Source organism: Littorina saxatilis, linkage group LG12 (assembly GCF_037325665.1).
Source record: "Littorina saxatilis isolate snail1 linkage group LG12, US_GU_Lsax_2.0, whole genome shotgun sequence".
Taxonomy (NCBI): domain Eukaryota; kingdom Metazoa; phylum Mollusca; class Gastropoda; order Littorinimorpha; family Littorinidae; genus Littorina; species Littorina saxatilis.
In genome coordinates, this window is record NC_090256.1 from 2029751 (window position 1) to 2054084 (window position 24334).

The 24334-nt window shown below is 42.0% G+C and overlaps 1 protein-coding gene across 1 annotated transcript in view; it reads right to left on the minus strand.

The window, feature by feature from the left end:
- Positions 1 to 24334, minus strand: part of LOC138981036 (uncharacterized) — a 41837-nt gene that overhangs the window by 2073 nt on the left and 15430 nt on the right. The window contains exons 4-11 of the mRNA XM_070353835.1: positions 22625 to 22735; positions 22127 to 22234; positions 19711 to 20015; positions 19235 to 19494; positions 18550 to 18600; positions 16674 to 16749; positions 15174 to 15229; positions 5108 to 5251 (exon numbers count right to left, since the gene is read on the minus strand). Of these exons, the coding sequence (XP_070209936.1) occupies positions 5108 to 5251; positions 15174 to 15229; positions 16674 to 16749; positions 18550 to 18600; positions 19235 to 19494; positions 19711 to 20015; positions 22127 to 22234; positions 22625 to 22735 (1111 nt within the window). The remainder of the gene's footprint in view (positions 1 to 5107; positions 5252 to 15173; positions 15230 to 16673; positions 16750 to 18549; positions 18601 to 19234; positions 19495 to 19710; positions 20016 to 22126; positions 22235 to 22624; positions 22736 to 24334) is intronic.

Below are 24334 nucleotides of genomic sequence, written 5' to 3' on the forward strand. Positions count from 1 at the left end.
TATATAACTGTGCTCCAACAGTTGATGTAAATTGTAATGACCTCTCCATGTAGCTTTTCCCCCCACTGTAATCCTATATAACTGCGCTCCAACAGTTGATGTAAATTGTAATGACCTCTCCATGTAGCTTTTCCCCCCACTGTATTCCTATATAACTGTGCTCCAACAGTTGATGTAAATTGTAATGACCTCTCCATGTAGCTTTTTCCCCCACTGTAATCCTATATAACTGTGCTCCAACAGTTGATGTAAATTGTAATGACCTCTCCATGTAGCTTTTCCCCCCACTGTATTCCTATATAACTGTGCTCCAACAGTTGATGTAAATTGTAATGACCTCTCCATGTAGCTTTTCCCCCCACTGTATTCCTATATAACTGTGCTCCAACAGTTGATGTAAATTGTAATGACCTCTCCATGTAGCTTTTCCCCCCACTGTATTCCTATATAACTGTGCTCCAACAGTTGATGTAAATTGTAATGACCTCTCCATGTATCTTTTCCCCCCACTGTATTCCTATATAACTGTGCTCCAACAGTTGATGTAAATTGTAATGACCTCTCCATGTAGCTTTTCCCCCCACTGTGTTCCTATATAACTGTGCTCCAACAGTTGATGTAAATTGTAATGACCTCTCCATGTAGCTTTTCCCCCCACTGTCTTCCTATATAACTGTGCTCCAACAGTTGATGTAAATTGTAATGACCTCTCCATGTAGCTTTTCCCCCCACTGTATTCCTATATAACTGTGCTCCAACAGTTGATGTAAATTGTAATGACCTCTCCATGTAGCTTTTCCCCCCACTGTATTCCTATATAACTGTGCTCCAACAGTTGATGTAAATTGTAATGACCTCTCCATGTAGCTTTCCCCCCCCACTGTATTCCTATATAACTGTGCTCCAACAGTTGATGTAAATTGTAATGACCTCTCCGTGTAGCTTTCCCCCCCCACTGTATTCCTATATAACTGTGCTCCAACAGTTGATGTAAATTGTAATGACCTCTCCATGTAGCTTTTCCCCCCACTGTATTCCTATATAACTGTGCTCCAACAGTTGATGTAAATTGTAATGACCTCTCCATGTAGCTTTTCCCCCCACTGTATTCCTATATAACTGTGCTCCAACAGTTGATGTAAATTGTAATGACCTCTCCATGTAGCTTTTCCCCCCACTGTATTCCTATATAACTGTGCTCCAACAGTTGATGTAAATTGTAATGACCTCTCCATGTAGCTTTTCCCCCCACTGTATTCCTATATAACTGTGCTCCAACAGTTGATGTAAATTGTAATGACCTCTCCATGTAGCTTTTCCCCCCACTGTATTCCTATATAACTGTGCTCCAACAGTTGATGTAAATTGTAATGACCTCTCCATGTAGCTTTTCCCCCCACTGTATTCCTATATAACTGTGCTCCAACAGTTGATGTAAATTGTAATGACCTCTCCATGTAGCTTTTCCCCCCACTGTATTCCTATATAACTGTGCTCCAACAGTTGATGTAAATTGTAATGACCTCTCCATGTAGCTTTTCCCCCCACTGTATTCCTATATAACTGTGCTCCAACAGTTGATGTAAATTGTAATGACCTCTCCATGTAGCTTTTCCCCCCACTGTATTCCTATATAACTGTGCTCCAACAGTTGATGTAAATTGTAATGACCTCTCCATGTAGCTTTTCCCCCCACTGTATTCCTATATAACTGTGCTCCAACAGTTGATGTAAATTGTAATGACCTCTCCATGTAGCTTTTCCCCCCACTGTATTCCTATATAACTGTGCTCCAACAGTTGATGTAAATTGTAATGACCTCTCCATGTAGCTTTTCCCCCCACTGTATTCCTATATAACTGTGCTCCAACAGTTGATGTAAATTGTAATGACCTCTCCATGTAGCTTTTCCCCCCACTGTATTCCTATATAACTGTGCTCCAACAGTTGATGTAAATTGTAATGACCTCTCCATGTAGCTTTTCCCCCCACTGTATTCCTATATAACTGTGCTCCAACAGTTGATGTAAATTGTAATGACCTCTCCATGTAGCTTTTCCCCCCACTGTATTCCTATATAACTGTGCTCCAACAGTTGATGTAAATTGTAATGACCTCTCCATGTAGCTTTTCCCCCCACTGTATTCCTATATAACTGTGCTCCAACAGTTGATGTAAATTGTAATGACCTCTCCATGTAGCTTTTCCCCCCACTGTATTCCTATATAACTGTGCTCCAACAGTTGATGTAAATTGTAATGACCTCTCCATGTAGCTTTTCCCCCCACTGTATTCCTATATAACTGTGCTCCAACAGTTGATGTAAATTGTAATGACCTCTCCATGTAGCTTTTCCCCCCACTGTATTCCTATATAACTGTGCTCCAACAGTTGATGTAAATTGTAATGACCTCTCCATGTAGCTTTTCCCCCCACTCTGTTCCTATATAACTGTGCTCCAACAGTTGATGTAAATTGTAATGACCTCTCCATGTAGCTTTTCCCCCCACTGTATTCCTATATAACTGTGCTCCAACAGTTGATGTAAATTGTAATGACCTCTCCATGTAGCTTTTCCCCCCACTCTATTCCTATATAACTGTGCTCCAACAGTTGATGTAAATTGTAATGACCTCTCCATGTAGCTTTTCCCCCCACTGTATTCCTATATAACTGTGCTCCAACAGTTGATGTAAATTGTAATGACCTCTCCATGTAGCTTTTCCCCCCACTGTATTCCTATATAACTGTGCTCCAACAGTTGATGTAAATTGTAATGACCTCTCCATGTAGCTTTTCCCCCCACTGTATTCCTATATAACTGTGCTCCAACAGTTGATGTAAATTGTAATGACCTCTCCATGTAGCTTTTCCCCCCACTGTATTCCTATATAACTGTGCTCCAACAGTTGATGTAAATTGTAATGACCTCTCCATGTAGCTTTTCCCCCCACTCTATTCCTATATAACTGTGCTCCAACAGTTGATGTAAATTGTAATGACCTCTCCATGTAGCTTTTCCCCCCACTGTATTCCTATATAACTGTGCTCCAACAGTTGATGTACATTGTAATGACCTCTCCATGTAGCTTTTCCCCCCACTGTATTCCTATATAACTGTGCTCCAACAGTTGATGTAAATTGTAATGACCTCTCCATGTAGCTTTTCCCCCCACTGTATTCCTATATAACTGTGCTCCAACAGTTGATGTAAATTGTAATGACCTCTCCATGTAGCTTTTCCCCCCACTGTATTCCTATATAACTGTGCTCCAACAGTTGATGTAAATTGTAATGACCTCTCCATGTAGCTTTTCCCCCCACTGTATTTCTATATAACTGTGCTCCAACAGTTGAACCTCTCTACACAAGCCACCAACGTCACCGACCAAGTTGATCATTATAGACAGGTGGTCGCTATGGTAGGGAGAATTAATCAGAAAAAAACAACTCACAACTCGTCGGGGACCGTTTAAGGAGGTCGTTATCGGGAGGTGCTCGTTCTCGAGAAGAGGTCGACAGGGCAGGTTTGAGTAAATTGCAGTAGAACCACCGTTTTAAGACGTACACAAATCCTGATACATGAGGGCTTAAAAGGGAGTCTTAAAAAGGGGGGAGGGGTAAATTTACAAAAGGTTATGAACAGAAACTCTGAGAGAACAAGACCTTAAAAGGAAGGGAGTCTTAAGTCGGGGGGTCTTAAAAAGACCTACGTAAATATTGGTACATGAGGTTTTAAAAAGGAGTCTTTAAAGGGGGGGGGGGGATTAACTAATGAACAGGACATCTGAGAGAACAAGGTCTTATTATAGGGAAGGAGTATGAAATCAGGCGGTCTGGAACACACTTTTAAGACCTATGACAATCTTGATAGACGAGGTCTTAAAAAAAGAGTCTTAAAAAAGGGGGTGGTGTATGTAGAGGTTTCATGCCGAGTCTCAGTGATTATCAAAAATAATGGTCGAAGTTAGCGGATCATGAAAAATGCGAGCTTTAGCTGTGGCGGCAAAGGCAGATATTGTGTGTTCTGTATATGTTTTGGTATCGCTTAGGATAATGTTCTTTCGTCAAATGGGACTAGCAGACGAACTTTTGCACCCGTGTTCCAACGTTAAAAACTGTATGAAGTTCAGTTTTCTGGGGAAAATAGTGTATGAAACCGCTTTATGTTGTTTCAATTGATGAGATGTGTGCATTTGGTTGCGTGTGATCTGTTTATTAAATGAAATATTGTTGAAAACTGACCGTCGGATTGCAGTCTGTTGTCGAAGAAACTGAGTGAAAAGAAGGGGAACTACTACAAGTTTACAGAGGTAAAGAAGCAGAGGGGGGAATACATTTACTTATTCCCCCCTTTGCTTCTTTACCTCTGTAAACTTGTAGAGCTAGTTATTTTTCGATAATGACCCAGCAACCAAACAAATAACGAGCCAGCAACAACCTGAATCCTCGATAGTGCAATGGGTTGAGAAGCTGTTCTGTTTCGGTACTACTTTTGCGTCTGAAAAGTTCCGAACGCTCTAATGTACGAAGTATACATTTCTGGAGCAAACAATACAAGCATACCGCATTTAAATTAACAACTACAGGCCTGAACACATGAATCTCCATATAAAATCCATGAGTACGGTTGTTTTCTGAATCTAGATCTGCCGTGCACAAACGTTCATCACAAGCAAATTCCCAAGGTAAGTAACTCATACTCTAGCGACAAGAGTAGTTCCCTTTCTTTTCACTCAGTTTCTTCGACAACACTGACTGCAATCCGACGGTCAGTTTTCAACAATATTTCATTTTATAAACAGATCACACGCAACCAAATGCACACATCTCATCAATTTAAACAACATAAAGCGGTTTCATACACTATTTTCCCCAGAAAACTGAACTTCATACAGTAATTAACGTTGGAACACGGGTGCAAATGTTCGTCTGCTAGTCCCATTTTTCATGATCCGCTAACTTCGACCATTATTTTTAATAATCACTGAGACGAGGCATGTGACCTCTACATAGGAGGTTATGAACAGAACATCTGAGAGAACAAGATCGGGGAGTTTTAAATCGTAGGGATCTTGAAAGGTGGGTTCAACTTTATTATCCCTACCTCCTGTTGGACAGCAAGTCGCTGCAGATCGCGATGGTAAACCTCCGTTCCTCTTCGTTGTCACACTTGGTGATAGTCTCCTTGGCAACGGCACACTCGTCTGGGTGATCCACCACGTCCAAGAGGTGGAACTCGGGGTTCTGGCTGTGAGCACAATTACATATATTCAAACTTTTTTGCACATGATGTGAGCAGGTAGGCGTGGATATAGAGAATACTACATGGTTTTCTGCTTTATACCAGGTTTATACGAATACTGTAGTTTATTTTTGTAAACATTGAAATTTGAAACAATGCAAGTTTTTCTATATTTGAAAAAGCAACGAGTGTAATAGCTAGACCTGGTATCACACAGCAAGCCATGTACTGTTCTGTTTATCCAACTTGCTGTGCTTGCGTGCCTTTTGCCTCAAATTCCTGGATTGGAACTGTCCGAATTAAAAACGCGTGTTCTTGAACCTCTGACTCTTCGAAAGCATGGTAAAATATCTGGTGTTAAACGACACAAGAAGACGGCACAATCGGAATTCTCGCGTCACGCCTTAAGTTCTCAAAATATTATTTGTATACCGCAAGACTGAAAGACATGCTGCCACACATTGATATTTTTACGAAAATTGTACAACAACGATTTAGAATAGAAAGATATAACGCCTTCATTAGTGGCAATATTCAAACAATTTAATGCTGATTGGAACAAGTACAAGGATCATTTTTGATTGATCCTGTTTTTGGGGGTGTTTTTTTGTCTCCTATTACACGTGTCCAGTTTAAAAGCCTTCTATGTTCACAAACCCGTTTTGTTTTAATTGAACCTGTACTCAATAACAATTACTTAGACCACCACCATCTCTCTCTCTCTCTCTCTCTCTCTCTCTCTCTCTCTCTCTCTCTCTCTCTCTCTCTCTCTCATCCATGCGTGTATGTGACAGGATTCACCCAAGCCCTAAGGGGACAGCCAGGTTGGCTGAAACCCTTTTCCCCTTTCAACATCGTCCTCCCAGGCAAACCATCTCCCGCAAACAGCACGCCCCGCCCCCCCCCCCCCCCAAATGGCCTCCAAGCAAGGTGGTTACGGTCAGCCCAGTAAACCCTCCAAGTCATCACTACGACGCTGAGTACCCGCACCTGCAACAGCGTGATCAACAGTGGAACGCTCCCCCCTTCGTCTCCTCTACACCTCGTCATCAGGACGTCACGCCGACCCTCCCGCCTGGACACTTCGTTTCGCATCATCGGCCGCCGCCACCTCCCGACTTCAGAGCAGCGCTACCCCATGCTGTGGTTGCAGCCCCCGTCCCACCGCGTGGGTCCTACTTCGAGAAGGGAGACTATCGCCCTGTCCAAGGCCCAATGACAGGTATGCAACATGGCGTTGGCGCCTATCAGGTGTCTGACCCCGCCCCACGTCACCTGCAACCTACGGCGTTCAACAATGTGCTTCCTGACTCCGCCCGTCCAATCGTCCCGCCGCCTGTACACCCAGCAGTAATGCAGGCCTATGTTAACTACCTTCAGGCCTTTCGCTTCCAGCAACCAATCGCCATGCCGTATTAATTTGTGGCTTGTTTTTTGGCAACTGTGTGTAGTGTAGAGGAGAAGCTGGCTTGGTCCAATTATATCTGTGTAATAGTAATTTTTGCTTTGTTTGGGGGCCCCGGGTAGCTCAGGTGGTAGAGCACTGGACTTGTGATCGAGAGGTCGCTGGTTCAAATCCGGGCCGGGACGGACACGGGTCAACTTTATGTGCAGACCCCGAGACGGTATCCATCTCCCACCCCCGTTTCACCACAATGGCACGTTAAAGATCTTGGTCATTCTACCATAAGTGCAGATGGCTGATACCACCTAAACACGCATACATCAAAAAGCCGTGAGGGCGTAAAACTCGAATCGTATAAACCAATTCATGTCCAATATAGGCAATTAGGACCTGACGGACAATAAGCCCCTTAACATCGACTTACTAGTGCTTTGTTTCGGAATCTGTGTCTTGAAGGTTGTAGCGTAGGGTAGATATATGGGCGGGGATGTAGCTCAGTTGGTAGCGCGCTGGATTTGTATTCAGTTGGCCGCTGTCAGCGTGAGTTCGATCCCAGGTTCGGCGGAAATTTATTTCACAGAGTCAACTTTGTGTGCAGACTCTCTTCGGTGTCCGAACCTCCCCCCGTGTACACTACATTGGGTGTGCACGTTAAAGATCCCACGATTGACAAAAGGGTCTTTCCTGACAAAATTGCTTAGGCACAGTTAATAATTGTCTACCTATACCCGTGTGACTTGGAATAATAGGCCGTGAAAGGTAAATATGCGCCGAAATGGCTGCAATCTACTGGCCGTATAAAATTTCATCTCACACGGCATCACTGCAGAGCGCCTAGAACTGTACCCACGGAATATGCGCGATATAAGACTCATTGATTGATTGATAGATTGATTGATAGATGGTTCGTGAAGTGTGCCGAGTAGAAGCCCAAAAGGGCCCTTTCCTGATAACACTCACGTAAGTTCTGAGTTCTGTGATAAATTGTGAGTGTGGTAGTCTACTACAAACTCCATTGATTGATTGGTATCCTCAATTTCCGTTAGAATTGGATTGTTGTTGATTTTATTGTTGTATTTTCTTTCACTTTTTTCTCTTTTCACGGTTTTCTTTTATTTACAGTTATTCTCTATTGTTGCTACCCGTGGTACCTGTTCTGCAAAAGTGTTCTTGTGTGTTGGAATTACACTGAGTTTTTTTTAAACTCTCTGTGGCGGTTTTCATCACAGACAATTTAAGTGCCTTGGTGGACACTGACATTTGCTTTTCCTTTTTCTTGTCCGGTTTTACTGTGACAAAAGGAAAATACTTTTCTCTGATCTGACCTACATCGTGACCTAATTATGCCGTTGGGTGATTCTACATCTGGCCTTCGTAGAGGACACCTTAACGTTTATCATTTGTTTAACAAAGTTCCAGATGTGTGCTTAATGTTAAACCGACCAAACAATTGCAAGCCAATTCATTTGTTTGGACTTAGTGAAACTCGCCTTGATTCCAGGATCGACGACACCTCTAATGACATTACTAACTATACAATTTAAGACGCGACAGCAACCGGTCTAATCATACTGGACTTGTGCTGTACGTCCATGACAGTATTGTGAAAATCACAAGAAGGAGAATTGATTTGGAGTCAGAGAATGTGGAGTGCATCTGGCCGGAGATAAAACACTCTAAATCTTTTTTTGTGTTAGTGGGGTATATATATAAAAATTCAGCCTTTTCACTTGCATGGATTGACGATTTTGTGCGCATGATGGACAACGTTAATAACTGTAATTCTAACATTCTCCTCTTAGGTGATTTTAATTATGATTTAAATAAACCGCAACATGCATGGTCTTCTACTACATCACTGTTTGGTCTTCAGCAATTAATCAAAGATCCAACAAGAGTAACCAGTACTAGTGCAACGTTAATTGATCATATTTTCACAAACAATGTGTGTAATGTTTCCAAAGTGTTTGTATCCAATGAAAGTATAAGTGACCATAGCCCTATTTTTTGCACTTGGTCTTTTAAATTATTACCAAAACGTCCGCCTAAGGGCCATACAACAATTGAGTACAGATCCTTTAAAAATTTCAATGAGACGGATTTTTTGCGCGACATTGCTTCTGTGCCCTTTCATCTTATTTGCAATCATACTTGTCCAAATAGTGCCTTTTCTGCTTTGTATGAGGCATGTTTGCCAATTATTGATGAGCATGCACCGTTGCGCAAAAAGAGGGTTAAGCACCCCACACTTCCCCCGTGGTTAAATGAAGACATTATAAACGCTATGGCTCTTCGCGATTTCTATAAAGAGAACACATTAAAAGCTGATTACAAGAGACAAAGAAATAAGGTCTTAGACCTCGTGCGCCGGGCCAAAAGGCATTATTTTAATAAACTTGTTTCTGAGAAGAAAGATACCGCTTCCTTATGGAGAGCAATAAACGAAGTAACTGCAAAATCAAAAACCCGACAACATTCAACTTCGGTTGGTATTTCACCCAGTGCCTTTAATGATTTTTTTTTTACCTCTTCCTAGTAAGCTTTTGGAGTCTACCTATAGGGAAAATGACAAAAGCGAGTATGAATGCCCACAATTTCTTCAATTATTTTGCCAGGCCAATATGAAAGAAGTTGAACCTTTTAACATCCCATTCATTGCAGTCCACGAAGTCGGGCGACTAATAACTGACTTGAGTAATAAAAAGTCAATGGGACCCGATAACATACCCGCTTCATTACTCAAGTTAGCGTTACCCTTTCTTGTTGAGCCAATTACGTATGCGTACAACTTATGTATTGACCGAAATGTGTTTCCAGACATATTTAAAACCGCAAAAGTAATTCCACTTCCTAAAACAAAAGACTTAATCGACATAAACAATTTTAGGCCAATTTTGCTATTGTCTGTTCTATCAAAACCATTAGAAAAACATGTACAAAAGTGCTTGCTTCTGCACATGGAAAGCCGTGGTCTTTTCGCTCCATCTCAATCAGGATTTCGCCCTAAACATTCGTGTCACACAGCTCTCGTTAAACTATGCGATACATGGCTCTCTGCCATTAACCATTCGGAAACAGTCGGCGCCGTCTTCCTTGATTTTAAGAAAGCGTTTGATATTGTTGATCACACAATTCTGTTAAAGAAATTATCTTGTTATTTAGGCGACGCATCCTACTTACCTTTTTTTTTGTTCTTATTTAGCGAACAGAACGCAGTTTGTCTTCCTCAATGGTAACCGTTCTTCCATAGGACGGCTAATGCACGGCGTCCCACAAGGATCAGTTTTGGGCCCACTGTTATTTTGCATTTACATTAACGATATACCACTCTATATATCAAACAAGACGGTTATTAATGACCTTTTCGCAGACGACTCTTCTCTTTACACGTCCGGTAAAAGTTTACATTCTATTGAAACCTCTTTTCAAACAAGTTTGAACAACATATTTGATTGGTGTAAACAAAACTCAATGATTATACACCCAGGCAAAACTAAATGCATGGTGATCAAAACACGACAGAAACACCAACTCGCTCCTCTGAATCTTCATCTCAGTTTAAATGAGTCACCCATTGAGCAAGTAACCAGCCATCGTGTTCTCGGGGTCACAATAGACGCTGAATTAAATTGGCAGTACCACCTCAACCGCGTTACCAAAACCTTATCTAAAAACTTGTTCCTTCTCTCCAAATTAAAGCATTACGCTGATACCTCAGCTCTCAAGTTGTTTTATTTTGGTCATATTTTACCTCATCTAAATAATGCATCTACACTTTAGGATGGTTGTAGCGATGTTCACTTAAAAAAAGTAAATTCTCTTCAACGTCGCGCAGCTAAACTTATCATGCCGGGTCCGCAAACATCAAGAGATCAAAAGCTTGGCAGCCTTAATTTTTTTTATCACTTAAAGTTAAAGATCAGTTATTATTTATGTCACAAAGATGTGAGTAGCATATTTGTGATGTGAAACCACGTCGTGTTTTTAACCTCCCTAAATATTAAAGTGCGATGCGTAGGTGACCGGAGAAGCGTTATCACGAGTTTTGTGCGTTGCACGAGAAAACCCTAGTTTGACATGAGTTGTGTTTATGAGAAATGTAGCTGGTCTGGGTTTAATAACGTCACGTCGGTCTTGTTCGGGGAACAAGTACTCTTTCAAGAGACGGGTCTCTTAAGGTAAATGATTTACTATGTTGTATATTATTGAAGTTGGAATACATAGCTGGAATGTGATGAAAGTGTATACAAAGTGTACTAAATTCTAGTGTGAAGTTTTGAGAGAATTCTTGTTGTGATTGTGTTATGGTTTTCGTTGGTAAATTCTTGAACATAATTGCTGTTACGCATTTATGTTATGTTTAAGACAGTGATACTATGTGTGGTAGTGTCAGTGATAGATTAAGTGATTCATGGATGAAGTATAGTTGGATTTTGTCTGTGGACGGAATGTGAATGTAGAATGAACGAGAGAGATGTTACATGACTTTAGTTTAGGAAGAGGAGATAGACTTGGGTTAATTCTTTAGGAGTTTCCATGACGAGGGTTCATGAGGACGTGAGCGAGGGAGGGACCTCACACGTAAGAGCGCGGAGCGATGGTAGAGAGCAAAGGACCACATCGGCGCAGATGGCTAGACGGCGGGGTCTTCATCGTACCGGTCGTAGCGACGACAGTTATTTTCGCTAATGGCGGAAATGTTTCTCGGGGAGAAACGTGAAAGGTGTGTGTTGGCACCTATAAGGAAAGTTTCTGGGAATTCATCATCTACGGGATTCAGCGACACAAGGATGTGTAAATGACGACATGCAGTGAGCCGTGATACGAACTCGTGAGTGTCTGTCAGCACCTTATCTTGTGCGTTAATCTATCTTTGAGAAAGTATCTTTATACTATGTATTTACATGCATTGAGTGAATGCTATATGTTGTGTGAACTGTGTGTTCAAGAAGTTGATTCGTATTGATGTATTTGAAGTGAAGAATTGTGTTATATTTTGGTGAGGAAATAATAAGTCTGCATCCTCCCAAAATTCTGTGTTTGGAGTGTGTTGGTGTGAAGTTTGAAGTCAGTGTAAAAAGATAGGGCAGAACACGTTTTCAGAAAAGATCCTTTATTCACACTACAACCCACTTCATGACAATTTAATAAGGCGCTTTTAATGTTTAAGGTTCAAATAAACGAGACCCCACAGTACATGCGATCATTATTTCAGAAAGCAACAGACAGATATGGCTCAAACCAATTAATTTTCCCGCTACCCCGTATTGATTTATATAAAACCAGTTTAGCGTTTTCGGGCTCAACAATTTGGAATTCGCTACCATGTGAGATAAAGGGGTCAAGCACGATTAAACACTTCAAAGCGCAGCTTCGCAAATATCTGATGTCACGAAGCTGTTTCTAGCAAGAATGCATTGCTATCACTAACCTCTATATATTTTGTTGATGATGATAATGATGTCGACGATGATCATGATGATGATGATGATGAGTTTGTTGTTGTGTGTGTGTGTGAGTGTGTGTGTGTGTGTGTGTGTGTGTGTGTGTGTGTGTGTGTGTGTGTCTGCGTGTATGTGTGTGTGCGTGCGTATATGTCTGTGTGTGTGTGTGTGAGCATGTGTGTATGTGTGTGTGTGTGTGTGTGTGTGTGTGTGTGTGTGTGTGTGTGTGTGTGTGTGTGTGTGTGTGTGTGTGTGTGTAAATGTGTGTGTTGTATTGAGTGCGAACGTGATTGCAGGCATGCGGCGCGCGTGTGTGTGCGAGTCGACTTTTCTTTTCCTTTGTATTACATTGACATACATGTACATTTCAATGTTCTATCATACATTATGTATTCGTATAGGTAATGTTGTAATTAGTAATACTGTATGATTGCGATTGACAATTGTCCTTTTATTGTCTTTATTTTTATGTCTTAGTTTAGCAGGGACAGATTGTAAGACTAGGCGTGAGCCTAAAATCTCCATCCTGAGTAATAAAGTTCGTTCGTTCGTTCGTTCGTTCGTGTTCTCTCTCTCTCTCTCTCTCTCTCTCTCTCTCTCTCTCTCTCTCTCTCTCTCTCTCTCTCTCTCTCTCTCTCTCTCTCTCTCTCTTACACCCCTTACCTGTTCGCAAACCTTCACCCATATAAATGTATGTTAAATGTATGTTAAATGTATGTTAAATGTATGTTAAATGTATTTTTATTGTATACACGTGTCAATGTATATTTGTAAACTTGTCTTTATGTATATGTGAGCTTGTGACCGACGACAGTTACGGTGCACATGCACTTGTGTACATCCGTTTAAACTTGTGAACTCGGGTACCCCTGTACCATCAGGGATCCACTAAGGTTTCCGAGACCGTGTTTTGTCTCTATTGAAATGGTTTAATGGAAGAGCTGATTCTTAAATTTGCATAGGTAAAACGATTGTTTTTTGGTATAAGTTTTTGGAGTAAAATTGTGATTAATGTTTTTGTGAATAAGAAACAATTGACAGGTGACTTTATTCCATCTCTCTTTTTTTCTCTGCCGCGATGTAATTTTGAATAGTTGAAGGTGATGTTAAACACCAAGTAGAGAAAATCAAGGTACTCGACACCCCTCGAGTCGAAGTGTGTTAACCTTGTGACGCAGGCACGCGGATGTTGGGCCCTGGGCCTACTGAGACTTTTTTTTCTGCTTGGAATTCTGAAGAAAGACAACGTATATTTTTGTGCGTGTGTTTTCTGGACGCCCGGTGTGACATGTTTGGTCACAGGCTGAAATCCTTTGGGATGTGAGGAATTCTTTTGCTGGTAGGTTAATACAATTTTCTTTCTGTAAATGGGTAAGCAGTGAGAAGAAGAGTATGCTGCTTGGGGAAGGATTTATTTGAATGTTCATGAAGACTGTTTTGTGAGTTGAATGTTTGGGAAAACTTTTGTTTATTGAATGCTTTAGGAAACCGTTTGAGAGAACGGTATTGTAGGTATGTTATTTGATAGGAATGATGTGTTTTGTTGTTCAAAGAGTTAGTTTGTGGTAGTTGAAATTGTTGAGTTGTTTACGTATGCTTACGGCGTGCATTCTGTGGTTTGCAGGATGGCAGAGTGTGCGACGGGGTTCTTTCTAGAGGGGTGTAGTTAGATTCAGGTCTTTTTCTTTCTAGAGGGGTGTAGTTAGATTCAGGTTAGTTCTTTCTAGAGGGGTGTAGTTAGATTCAGGTCTTTTCTTTTTAGAGGGGTTTAGTTAGATTCAGTTTTTTCTTTTTAGATGGGGTTTTCGTAGACGGGTTTTTTAGTGGGTTATTTTAGCCAGGTTCTTGTAGATGGGTTTTCTAGCTAGGTTTTCGTAGATGGGGATTTTGTAGATTAGTTCTCGTAGACTGGTTCTCGTAGATTAGTTCTCGTAGACTGGTTTTCGTAGATTAGTTCTCGTAGACTGGTTTTCGTAGACTGGTTCTCGTAGACTGGTTTTTGTGGATTGGGTTCTGTAGACTAGTTTTTTGTTAGAGGGGCTCAGTGAGGTTTTGTAGATTTGTTTTTTTTTAAGAATTGTTTTTAGGTTGTTTTTTTTAGATTTCGTTTGTTTTAGATTAGAGTTTTATTGTGTTTTTTTGGGTTAAAGTGGAGAGTGAGGATTTAGAGTAGAGTTTTAGAGTGTAGTTTGGAGGAAGGATTTAGTGTGTTTTTAAAGTGTAGCTTTAGAGGGAGAATTTAGAATATAGTTTTAGAGTGAAGAATTGAGAGCGTTGTTTTTGGAGTTGTTTAGTCCTGTTGTAATACATTGAAAGTTTTGTATTTGAAAGTAAACCCCCGTTATCCCACACATTCCCCTTTTCATCTTATGGAATAAAAGAACCTGGTAATATAACTTGTGTCAGTTGCTTTGAGTGTTTGTGCTCGGTGAGAAAGGGTAAAGTAAATTGGCACTCGGTTACATATATATATATATAAAAAAAAATATATAAAAAAAGCTCTCAACATTCTTCCAAACGAAACAACAATATTTTGGCGAAAGTATTTCTAGAATGAAGTTTGTCTCGGTGACTTTGTTTTCATAAGCATTTGGAAATTAGGCCCCTGTCGGACTGCAGTTAGACATGAACTCATTTAGATGATATACACACGTATGAAGAGATGCTTTATTTATTACATGGTGGTCTCTTTGACGTGTGTAGCATAACCGAGTTCATTGATTCTGATTCTACACAAATCATACCTATGTACGAATAATGCAAATAGGTAGCCCCGTGCAAACCTTTACGCACCAACGCATGTAGGAGCGAGTGTGTACTCGTTTAGACGTACAAGCACACAAACAGACCCCCCCCCCCCCCCCCGTTTCCCTCCATCGCCCGCCGTACACGTATGCGCACACCTACGATCACGCCGCGTGCATACTGGTAAAACACATACATGTAAACGTACACACACACATACACGCAGGGATGAGAGAGAGAGAGAGAGAGAGAGAGAGAGAGAGAGAGAGAGAGAGAGAGAGAGAGAGAGAGAGAGAGAGAGAGAACCAGCCAGACAGACAGTTAGAGAACTTACATAAAGGTTGATACTTGGTCCACTTGTTGTTGCTGAAGCAAGCCAAACAGTAGATTCTGGAAAAAGAGAACATGACATATTATCAGAAGATATGCTCTGGAACATAAAAACACTCACACACACGAGCTCAGACACAGACATACAAGACAGACAGAAATAAAGACACAAATAATAACTTAGCACACAGACACAGACACACACACACACACACACACATACACACACATACACACACATACACTAACACACACACACTCACACACTAACACACACACACTAACACACACACACTAACACACACACATACACACACACACTAACACACGAACACACTAACACACACACACACACACACACCCTACCCCCCCCCCCCGAACACACATACCCCTCCCCTCCTACGCCCCCCCCCACCACATGCACACTTTGTCACAACCCGCGCACTTACCTGAGCATTAGTCACAACCCGCGCACTTACCTGAGCATTTGTCACAACCCGCGTACTTACCTGAGCATTAGTCACAACCCGCGCACTTACCTGAGCATTAGTCACAACCCGCGCACTTACCTGAGCAATAGTCACAACCCGCGCACTTACCTGAGCATTAGTCACAACCCGCGCACTTATCTGAGCATTAGTCACAACCCGCGCACTTAGCCTACCTGAGCGTTTGTCACAACCCGCGCACTTTCCTGAGCATTTGTCACAACCCGCACACTTACCTGAGCATTTGTCACAACCCGCGCACTTTCCTGAGCATTAGTCACAACCCGCGCACTTACCTGAGCATTTGTCACAACCCGCGCACTTACCTGAGCATTAGTCACAACCCGCACACTTACCTGAGCATTAGTCACAACCCGCGCACTTACCTGAGCATTTGTCACAACCCGCACACTTACCTGAGCATTAGTCACAACCCGCGCACTTACCTGAGCATTTGTCACAACCCGCGCACTTACCTGAGCATTAGTCACAACCCGCACACTTACTTGAGCATTTGTCACAACCCGCGCACTTACCTGAGCATTAGTCACAACCCGTACACTTACTTGAGCATTTGTCACAACCCGCACACTTACTTGAGCATTAGTCACAACCCGCACACTTACTTGAGCATTTGTCACAACCCGCACACTTACCTGAGCATTAGTCACAACCCGCACACTTACTTGAGCATTTGTCACAACCCGCGCACTTACCTGAGCATTTGTCACAACCCGCGCACTTACCTGAGCATTAGTCACAACCCGCACACTTACCTGAGCATTTGTCACAACCCGCGCACTTACCTGAGCATTTGTCACAACCCGCGCACTTACCTGAGCATTAGTCACAACCCGCGCACTTACCTGAGCATTTGTCACAACCCGCGCACTTACCTGAGCATTAGTCACAACCCGCGCACTTACCTGAGCATTTGTCTCAACCCGCGCACTTACCTGAGCATTTGTCACAACCCGCGCACTTACCTGAGCATTTGTCACAACCCGCGCACTTACCTGAGCATTTGTCCAACCCGGTACTTTGAACAGAGTGTTGCCGTCGTCCTTTGTCCCGCAAAGAGCGTTTGGATACCTGCAAGGTGTAATAGGTATGCCTGTTAATACAATAACCTCTGGTTTTAGTGATTTGTTTTAATCGTCGACAGGCAGGTTAGACTTGTCGAAGAAAATTTTTCCATTTTAGTGTATTCATTTAATTGGACAATAAAGTGTTGTTATTGTTATAGTTATTATTATTCAATAATATTGTACCGTCTGGTGACTTCACAGACAATATTCGCAAATAGCTTTTGTTGGCTGTGGAACAAGCACGGCCTTTCCAAACTGCAACGAGGCTCTAAACTTCCCATATCATGGATAAACAAGTCGCGTAAGGCGAAAATACAACATTTAGTCAAGCTGTCGTACTCACAGAATGACACTGAACGTACTGCATTTTTTTCTCTCACCAAGACCGTATACTCGTAGCATCGTCAGTCCACCGCTCGTAGCAAAGGCAGTGACATTGACTTGCCAGAATAGCACAGTAGTGGTTACGCTGAGCAAGATAGCACGCTTTTCTGTATCTCTGTTATTTTTAACTTTCTGAGCTTGTTTTTAATTCAAATATATCATATCTATATGTTTTTGGAATCAGGAACCGACAAGAAATCAGATAAAATTGTTTTTAAATTGATTTCGGAAATTTAATTTTAATCATAATTTTCATATTTTTAATTTTCAGAGCTTGTTTTAAATCCAAATTGAACATATTTATATGTTTTTTGAATAAGAAAATGATGCAGAATATGATGAAATTGTTTTTAGATCGTTTTATAAACAAATAATTTTAATTACAATTTTCAAATTTTTAATGACCAAACTCATCAATTAATTTCTAAGTCTTCATGCTGAAATGCAGTGCCAAAGTCCGGCCTTCGTCGAGGATTACTTGGCCAAAGTTTCAATCAATTTCATTGAAAAATGAGGGTGTGACAGTGCCGCCTCAACTTTTACAAAAAGCCGGATATGACGTCATCAAAGACATTTATCCAAAGAATGAAAAACACACACACACACACACACATACACACACACACACACACACACACACACACACACACACACACACACACCACGACCCTTGTCTCGATTCCCCGTCTATGTTAAAACATTTAGTCAAAACTTCTCGTCACGGCTCTAATGGCACAACTTGAATCAAAATTGTTTTCTACGCGCCATTTGGTTTTTACAAAATCTCCACAGATACACCTTTGTGACGGTGAAAGATTAAAGTCAGCATCTTCGGGTTTCTTGTCACGGCTCTAATGGCACAGCTTGAATTAAATAAGTTCTCTACACGCCATTTGGTTTAACAAAATATCCACAGATACATCTTTCACTGTGACAGATTAAAGTCAGCATCGTCCGGGGTCCTTGTCACGCTACAAGGGCGGAGCTTGAGGCTGACTGTTTCTCAGCATGCCATTCAGTCTTAACTACAAGACCCATTCTGACAGGAACAGCTTGAAGTCAGCATCATTCAGTCTTAACTACAAGACCCATTCTGACAGGAACAGCTTGAAGTCAGCATCATTCAGTCTTAACTACAAGACCCATTCTGACAGGAACAGCTTGAAGTCAGCATCATTCAGTCTTAACTACAAGACCCATTCTGACAGGAACAGCTTGAAGTCAGCATCATTCAGTCTTAACTACAAGACCCATTCTGACAGGAACAGGTAGAAGTCAGCATCATTCAGGGTTTGTAGGCTAGGGCAGGGATTTCATCACGGTTTTGAGAGGAGGGGTCTTTAGATACAGGGTCCTCGTCAAGATTACAGGGGCAAACTCGAAGGCAAGATCTTTGAACTGTATCTGACAAAATACTCACTGTGCCAGTGGATTACTGAAATCAGTCCCGTAAACGTGGTGGGAACTGGAGCTGTAATGACAGAAGGAGGTTTTCATGACAAAACATTCATTCATTCAATCGAACAGGTCCCAGGTCAAGCTACTACTCTCCGTGACAGGGGCAGATTAAAGTCAGCATCGTAAACTCTGATGGAGCCTCGAAACACTGTCCTTTAATTTAACGTTGAGTTCGCGGTGTCTTTAATTGGGCTCAACGTTGAGTTCGCGGTGTCTTTAATTGGGCTCAACGTTGAGTTCGCGGTGTCTTTAATTGGGCTCAACGTTGAGTTCGCGGTGTCTTTAATTGGGCTCAACGTTGAGTTCGCGGTGTCTTTTATCATGGAAACACTGTCCTTTAATTGGGCTCAACGTTGAGTTCGCGGTGTCTTTTATCAGTGCCACAGCTTCATGCAGCGAGCTTCGTCAAGTATATTTTGCAAAGTTAACATCGCCCAATTAATATCAGGCTTCAGCAGCAGAGACTGGGAACCCAGGTCCTCGTCACGGTTGTAGAGGCAAGACTTTAGGCCGAATGGGCACGCACACATACACACACACCCACCCACCCCACACACACACACACTCACACACACACACAACCACACGACTAATTCACACTCTGACAGCGGCATATTTTGCACGATGTCAAGCACTACAACACTGACTGTGACGCGTGGTGACTGTAGTGAGGGTTGTCCACGCGGATGGACACTCCAGGGGCCATGGACTGGGCGCCCGGGTCCTCGTGGTGGTTGTAGGGGCGGAACTTGAGCTGAAAGTTCTGACAGCGGGGGATGCTGAGCACGGCAAAGTTCTGCACGGGGTCGTGCACGCAGTCGATGGTGACGTTGTGGAAGCTGGGGTGAGATCCCGTGCCCACAGTGTTGAACCTCACGCCAGAGTTCTTATTGCCAGCCACGCCATCCTGTCGAATGTCATTGACTTAAAACAAGATTTTTTTTCTCAATGTGATACAACAATACAAGGAAATATCAACAACGATAGGGACACGAACTCATGCGAACCATGTTGAATGTCAATGGTTTAAAGAAGAATTTTTTTCTTCAATTTGTGAACATGATACAACAATAAAAGGAATGATAAAAAACAATAGGGACACCCTACATCTTGCCATCTTTACCCCAAACAAGTCAAACTTGGCGATCGTGGTCTGAGCGCTGAAGGCGCCTTGAGAGCCGATGTTGATGCTGACGGCAATCTCCACCCCAGACACGAAGTGCTTGCCGCTCTTGGGGCTGATCTGGTTGAAGGCCAGCACCTCGATGAAGCAGAAGTTAGGCTTACTGGCCGGACTTGTACCTGCGGGGTCCAGCACCTGAGTTGTCAAGCGTGTCAGACGGTAGCGGCAGGGCCAGTACACGTTGGCCACCGCCCCTCCGAACGACGTGGCGTGGGGGTCCAGCTTCACAGCGCAGAGCAGCTGGTCTGTTGTATTGAAAAGATAAGAGTACAATAGTCTGTTGTATTGACAGATGGGTAGTGACAGATAAGAGAACAATAGTCTGTTGTATTGACAGATAAGAGTACAATAGTCTGTGGTATTGAACAGATAAGAGAACAATAGTCTGTTGTATTGACAGATAAGAGTACAATAGTCTGTGGTATTGAAAAGATACGAGAACAATAGTCTGTGGTATTTAATAGATAAGAGAACAATAGTCTGTGGTATTGACAGATAAGAGTACAATAGTCTGTGGTATTGACAGATAAGAGAACAATAGTCTGTTGTATTGACAGATAAGAGTACAATAGTCTGTTGTATTGACAGATAAGAGAACAATAGTCTGTTGTATTGACAGATAAGAGTACTATAGTCTGTTGTATTGAAGATATAAGAGTACAATAGTCTGTTGTATTGAAAAGATAAGAGAACAATAGTCTGTGGTATTGAAAGATGAGTGGGGGCGGGGATGTAGCTCAGTCGGTAGCGCGCTGGATTTGTATCCAGTTGGCCGCTGTCAGCGTGAGTTCGTCCCCACGTTCGGCGAGAGATTTATTTCGCAGAGTCAACTTTGTGTGCAGACTCTCCTCGGTGTCCAAACACCCCCGTGTGTAAACGCAAGCACAAGACCACGTGCGCACGAAAAAGATCCTGTAATCCATGTCAGAGTTCGGTAGGTTATAGAAACACGAAAATACCCAGCATGCTTCCTCCGAAAGCGGCGTATGGCTGCCTAAATGGCGGGGTAAAAACGGTCATACACGTAAAATTCCACTCGTGCAAACCACGAGTGCACGTGGGAGTTTCAGCCCACGAACGCAGAAGAAGAAGAAGAACAAAGATGAGTACAATAGTCTGTGGTAATGAATAGATAAGAGAACAGTCTGTGGTATTGAAAGATGAGTACAATAGTCTGTGGTAATGAATAGATAAGAGAACAATAGTCTGTGGTATTGAAAGATGAGTACAATAGTCTGTGGAAATGAAAAGATAAGAGAACAATAGTCTGTGGTATTGAAGAGATAAGAGTACAATAGTCTGTGGTATTGAAAGATGAGTAGAATAGTCTGTGGTATTGAAAGATGAATACAATAGTCTGTGGTATTGAAAAGATAAGAATACAATAGTCTGTGGTATTGACAGATAAGAATACAATAGTCTGTGGTATTGAAAGATGAGTACAATAGTCTGTGGTATTGAAAAGATAAGAATACAATAGTCTGTGGTATTGACAGATAAGAATACAATAGTCCGTGGTATTGAAAAGATAAGACCACAATAGTATGTGGTATTGAAAGATAAGAGTACAATAGTCTGTGGTGTTGAGAAGATAAGAGAACAATAGTTTGTGGTAATGAAAGATAGGAGAACAATAGTCTGTGGTATTGCAAGATGAGTACAATAGTCTGTGGTATTGAAAAGCTAAGAGTACAATACTGTGGTATTGAAAAGTTAAGAGTACAATAGTCTGTGGTATTGAAAGATGAGTACAATAGTCTGTGGTATTGAAAAGATAAGAGAACACTAGTCTGTGGTGTTGAACAAATAAGTGAACAATAGTTTGTTGTATTGAAAAGATAAGAATACAATAGTCTGTTGTATTGAAAGATAAGAGAATAAAAGTCTGTGGTATCGAAAAGAATAGGGTACAATAAAATGGAATTAAATAGGACAAAAAGGATAGGATAGGATCGAAGATGATAGAACGAATCAGTCTGGAGCCCATTTGGACACCTTTGCGTGAGGGTAAAACTTCACCGCGCACAGCAGCTACATTGTGTGAGGGTAAAACTTCACCGCGCACAGCAGCTACATTGTGTGAGGGTAAAACTTCACCGCGCACAGCAGCTACATTGTGTGAGGGTAAAACTTCACCGCGCACAGCAGCTACATTGTGTGAGGGTAAAACTTCACCGCGCACAGCAGCTACATTGTGTGAGGGTAAAACTTCACCGCGCACAGCAGCTACATTGTGTGTGGTATTCAAAAGAAAAGAGTACAACAGAATAGAATACAATAGAACGGAATAAAATAGGACAGAAAAGGATAAGATAGGATTGAATCTGCCAAGAACCTCTTTGAACGTCTTTCTTACTCTGTCGCGCGCATTCGAAGATGCCCCATCCTTTGTTAGGGCACGAACACTTTTGCTTGTCGCACGATGCCTCCTGCGTGCAGACCCGACCATAGCGGGTGCACCTGGCTGTTGCAACACACAAAGAAAGTAACCTGTACAAATGACGACTAAAACGACAGAACTTAAAACAGAGAGAGAGAGAGAGAGAGAGAGAGAGAGAGGGAGAGAGAAAGAGAGAGATTCACACACACCCACACACACACTAACACACACACACTAACAAACACACACACACACGACACACACACACACACACAAACACACACACACACGCGCACGCACGGCACATACACACAACACTAACAAATGGACTTTGTAGCAATAAAAACAGTTTGCAGACAGAGAATACAACGAAAACAAGACAAGAAGAAAACAGAGAGCGTAAGATGCGACGAATGTGTAAAGCGAAACCAGAGAATAGCAAACAAACAGCACATTGTTTAACAGCAAACTCACGGTTGGAGCACTGCAGGTCGCCAAAGCCCTTGGGACATTTGCATTTGGCTTTACTGGTCTTGGGGTCCACTTCACACTCGCCGCCATTCAAACAGGTGGTGCTTTCACATCCTGGCCAAAAATATGCGTCAATATAGCTATTCTGATGGACACGTGGGGGAATTCGGGGGCTGTGATTGGATGGTCTCTTCCGATCATCAAAGCATACTGCTACGGAAGTCGGCTATTTTTGCCAATATCCTAAAGCATATTGGCAAAAATGGCCAACTTTCTTATCTCGTAACTCCACATTAATCAGAATTGCTATATTTATGTTTGGACGAGAATGCAGGTGAACTTTCTGGTCCTGTCAAAACAAGTTGTTTACCACGTTGTTTTGAGTCATGGGTTCGTGGCGTTCGCTCGGATTAAGTGCGTCGGCACTTTTGATGTACGTCAAAGAGAATGTCACTATTCTAGTCCATGGACTGTTCATCTAATTTTAGCTGTATCATGTTCGGTCTGGAATATTCTCGAGATTGAGTATTTACTATATAGGCCAGAGCGATTTGTATGTTAAAAAGCTTCTACTTTGAGTTCTGCTACGATGTGCAGTTGTATGTATGGAATGCTAAATAAATCCTCGAACTCAATTTGACGAGTTTTTGTCTGCTGCTGTGAAGAGGGCCCCAAAGGGGGGGGGGGGGGTATCATCACGATCACGGGAAGGGAAATGTTAGCTTTCACGATCACAGTTACCTTGATTTTTGTTTTCACGATCACGAACACCTTGACAAATAGAGGATCATAGAGTGATCCAGCTGTGAAAAATGTACGTTGAAAATAAAATGCTTTGCAATAATGCCCATCACGATCACGAAAACAAATGACGATCACGATCACGAGACTTGATTTTTTTGTCATCACGGATCACGGGCAAAGTCCCATCACGATCACAGAAATGGAAATTTCGGCAATCACGGTCACAGAAAGGTCAAAAATCGCCAATCACGATCACGATTTTAAACCCTTTGGGGCCCTCTGTGAAGACGGGCCACGTAGAATAAAAGAACACAACTATACGACATTTGAGAACTTCGTCAATCTCAAGTGTCGTGTAACACACAAACACACACACACACACCCATAATTATGCATCCCCAACTTCGTCTCTGTTCCCCGTCTACGTTAAAATAGGCTATAAAGAAGTTACATGCCGAGTCTCAGTGAATATCAGAAATAATGGTCGTAGTTTGCGGATCATAGCCTGAGGAATGGAGAAGCAGACGCACTTTGCACCCGTGTTACGACGTTAAATACTGTGTGAAGTTCGGTTTCTGGGCCAAACAGAGTATTAAACCGCTTTATGTTCTTTAAATTGATGGGATGTGTGCATGAGTTTGCGTGTGATCTGTTTATAAAAATAATGACATATTGTTGAAAATTGACCGTCTTTTGTCGAAGCAGCTGAGTAAATAGAGATTTGAAAGGGAATCTACTCTTGTCGCTAGACAAAGTATGAGAGTTACTTGCCTTGGGAATTTGCTTGCTCTGATCGTTTGTGCGCAGTAGATTTGGATTCAGAAAACAATCGAACTCATGGATTTTTTTTTTATTGAGATTCATGTGTTCAAACCTGTATTTGCTAGTTTAAATGCGGGATGTTTGTATTGTTTGCTCCAGATATGTATATTTCGTACATTAGAGCGTTCTGAACTTTTCAGTCGCACT